This window comes from Tupaia chinensis, unplaced genomic scaffold (assembly GCF_000334495.1).
Source record: "Tupaia chinensis unplaced genomic scaffold, TupChi_1.0 Scaffold000020_1, whole genome shotgun sequence".
NCBI classification, from domain to species: Eukaryota; Metazoa; Chordata; class Mammalia; order Scandentia; family Tupaiidae; genus Tupaia; species Tupaia belangeri.
In genome coordinates this window covers 715,406-719,146 of record NW_006159450.1, presented here as the reverse complement: position 1 = coordinate 719,146, position 3,741 = coordinate 715,406, and the positions used below count along the sequence as shown (strand labels likewise).

Sequence of the window (3,741 nt, the reverse complement as noted above, 5' to 3'; positions counted from 1 at the left end):
TCTTCACTTCTGCAGATGGCCCCGGGCGGGGTCTGGGCAGAGGTAGGAGCAGGCTGGCAGTGGTCCCCACGGGGCAGGGGACACGGACAGACGTCCCGCCCAGCTTCAGGGCTCTACAGCTCTGGGGTACCTGGAGAGCCGCCCGGGGCTCACCTCTGAAAGGAAGGAGTTGATGTCGCAGTCCTGGAACTGCAGCTGCGCGTAGGTGTCGTGTTGAGTCCTGTTGTACCATCGCTGCAACTCCGTGAAGTTCTCCTGCGTCACGCTGCCCTCCTGCAGGTCGAACGCGTTGACGAGCGTCAGGATGTTCCTGCACAGGATGGCGAGGTTGGCGGGAAGGTGGACGCACTGTGGGCACAGCGGCGCTCGCCTGAGGACCCGACTCACGTGTCGAAGCAGTCGTCGTAGCGCTCGGTGGCTCGGAAGCCGATGATGGAGTAGACCACAGTGGCCGCATACACAGATGTGAAGCCGTTGATGACAGACACGATCACAGAGTCCATCTCGCAGTTGTTGCTGGGGACAGAGCAGCGTCACCCTCTGTAGGCCGCTGGAGCCAATGCCTAGGCTAGGGTGTCCCGCTGGGCAGCCAGCAGCCTGTGCCCAGTCCCAGCCAGGCCTGTCGTGCTGTGGGCCAGGCAGGGAGAGCTGGACTCCAGGGAGGGCCTGGCCATGGCCCTGCAGCCCGCCTACCCACCTTCCCTGCGTGTTCCCTGGAGACGTGGGCTCTGTCTGTGAGCCGTGAGCCCCAGAGCTGCTGGCCCACAGGTGTGCCCTCCAGGTGAAGAGGCAAAGGACGCAAACAGATCTGGGCGGCTCTGTCCAGGCCTTGTCCAGCGTGGGGTCATGGCGTGGCACCGTGGGTGTCACAGCATTTGTGCCCCTGGCCAGGCACTCTGCCAGCACCTGACCCGCACCCACCACCCTGTGTTTCTCAGCATGGCCCTGGGCGTGCTCAGGCGAGGGCGCAGAGGCAGGCCCTGGCCCATAGGAGGCACGAGTCGTGCCCTCCACAGGATCGTGCCTGTTGGGCCCTGCTCCTCCACCCCTGCCCAAGCCCGGGCCACATTTCCCTCATCCTCAGCCTTTCCAGGCCTCTTTCAGTCTGAGGCCCCTGGTGATGGCTCCAGACCACAGGGCCCAGTGGGCACCACCCAGGGCAGGGTGGGCTGCAGGCGAGGGCCCCTTTCCCGATGGGCTCCCTCACTCAGCACGTTGGGACTGCAGCGGCCGCCCAGTTCACCCTCTGACTCCCCCACCCCCTCTCAGCTGATGCTAATGCCATCCTTCCAGAAACTTCCACCAAGAGCCCAGTGTGTCAGTCCTCAGGGGAGACACCAATAAACTGCAAGGGGGTGCCCACGAGGTGGTAGGACAAGACCACATACACACGCTGGTCAGGGTGTGGGTGACACAGCTGCGACCCTCAGACCCTGCGAAGTCACCGATGGCCCAGCAGTCCTGCTCCTCGGGCAGGCCCTCGAGATGTCACCCACATAGAGATGCCCTTGTGCTCACAGTGGTGCTTCTCCGACAGCCCCCAGGTCGAGGCGGCCTGAGCGGCCATACCAGGAGAGCATGCGGGCAAGCCTGTATGGTGGGTGTCACTCGGCCACGGACGTGAAGCCCCAGGCGGGCCGTGCAGAGGATGGGGGCAGCAGACGCCCGTGAGCCCACTTATAGGAGGTGTCCAGGACAGCGGCCCGCAGAGACCAGGGCCAGCGCCTGCCTGAGCGGGAACAGGGTTGGGGAGACGCAAGGGAGGTTTGTGTGTGATCAGAACGCCCCGGCTGGTGCAGCCATGGACGCTCGGCTGTGAGGGCAGAAACCCCTGAGCAGGCACCTCGAGAGCACCCGCAGCCCCCACCGCCAGCCGTGGCATCAGCCCTCAGACCGGTGCCCTGCCCCTAGCTCTCCCGGAGACCTGGCAGGCCCAGCACCCACTCCACCCTCACCCTCACCCTCACCATCACCCTCACCCTCACCACACTCCCCGGTGCTGGCTCAAAGCACACCCCCACCACGCCTGGCCCTCAGCCCTGCACGGGCCATACCCATCCCTGTCCAGGCACACCAGGCCCCGTCCACTTTCCCCTGCCCTCCCCTGGCTGGCCTGCGGGGCTCTGCGCTGGCCAAGGGCTTAGCGTCCGAGCCTTGTGGAACTGTGCCTTCTCCACCAGGAGTTCCAGCTGACCCAGAGCCCTGGCCGCCCCACTGCCCTTGCGTCCTGCTCTGCCTCCTGGCACCTGCAGCCTCTCTGTTGGAGCATCCTGCCCGCTTGTCACCCGGGACGGGACAGGTCCTGGCCCATGTGGCGGGTGCTCCATAGGGTGTGGAAGTGAGCTGGCACCAACCGCTTCCTCCCGAGGACCCCAGGGACTGCCCAGGGAAGCGGTACAAGCTGTCACTGCATGTGCGGCCAGAGGCCCGGGCACGGCGGGCGGGTGTGGGGGCACTCACTGCACCGAGTTGTAGCTGGAGAAGGAGATGAGCCCCCCGAAGGCCAGGGAGAAGGAGTAGAAGACCTGGGCACCTGCGTCCAGCCAGGTGACCGGGTTGGCCAGCTCTGTGACCTGCATGGGATGGGGACCTCAGACGCGCCGGACGCCGAGGGGCTGTCCCTGGGGCACACGCGGGCCCTGGCCAGCCTCTGGGCACCTCCTGGGCGGGAGCAGATCTGGCCAGTGGCCCTCGGGGCTTGGTGCTTGGGGCCGCGGGACTCACATTGGGCGTGAAGAGGAAGACGATGCCGTTGGTGGCACCCTTCAGCGTCAGGCCACGCACGAGGAAGATGGTCAGGACAACATAGGGCAGTGTGGACGTGACGTACACAGCCTGCAGGCAGCAGCGTGTCAGCGGTGCGTGGGGACCCAGGCCTCCGCCATGTAGCCAGGAGGAAGCATGCCACGTTGGCCTTCCGGTCTGCCTGCGTTCCCGCTGAGCCTGGCCCTCACACTGCACACACCCTCTCCCTGGTCCCGCCCAGTGCACCTTGCCGGTGGTCTCGATGCCGCGGATGGTGCACACGTAGAGCACACTCCAGGCGCAGGTCAGACAGAGCAGGACCCACCACTGGATGGAGCCCGAGTCGTCGATAGACGTGGAGATGTTGAGGGTCTCTCGGTACCAGAAGTAGTCCACGGAGGAGCTCCTGGCACACTCGTCCACGTAGCCTGGGGACACGGCAGGCACACACTTCTGGGAAGAGCCGCCAAGACCAGGGCTCCACTGCTAGGATGCTAGCCACATTCCTGGGGCGTTGACACGGGATGTGCACGTACAGGCACACTAACATGCACACGTGTGCTGTGTACACACGCACACACCAGCACACCTGCACGCACACATGCACACGTGCACGCCTGCACGCACACTCACGTGCACACCCGGGTGATCCTCCTGCACAGCCACACAGGCACGCCTGCATCTGTGAGCGCACGCACACGCTCACACGTGTGTAGCATGGTCCTGACATGACAGGCACCCCAGGCAGACACCTCAGTGCGGGGTCTGGGACTCGCTGCCTGGCCTCGCCGTCCTCACCCCTCCCACGGCACACTGCGGCCTTCCAAGGGGACGCGGGCTCGCCCCAGACGCCCCCAGCCCCCGGAGGTGGGAGGGGTCCAGGGAGCAGTGGGGGGTGCCCCGGGAGGCCCTGTGGTTTTCTTTCTTTCTTTCTAGTTCCCCCGCTGGGCACCTGCGCTCACTGGAGAGACACAGGGTGAGAGGGCGAGGGAAAGA

At 65.6% G+C, this 3,741-nt stretch overlaps 1 protein-coding gene across 3 annotated transcripts in view; it reads right to left on the bottom strand.

Annotated features, from left to right (window-relative positions):
* Positions 1-3,741, bottom strand: part of SLC6A19 (solute carrier family 6 member 19) — a 19,861-nt gene that overhangs the window by 4,419 nt on the left and 11,701 nt on the right. For all 3 annotated transcript variants that reach the window (XM_006140121.1, XM_006140119.1, XM_006140120.1), the window contains exons 5-9: positions 2,992-3,173; positions 2,725-2,835; positions 2,461-2,573; positions 388-516; positions 154-310 (exon numbers count right to left, since the gene is read on the bottom strand). In XM_006140121.1, the coding sequence (XP_006140183.1) occupies positions 154-310; positions 388-516; positions 2,461-2,573; positions 2,725-2,835; positions 2,992-3,173 (692 nt within the window). The remainder of the gene's footprint in view (positions 1-153; positions 311-387; positions 517-2,460; positions 2,574-2,724; positions 2,836-2,991; positions 3,174-3,741) is intronic.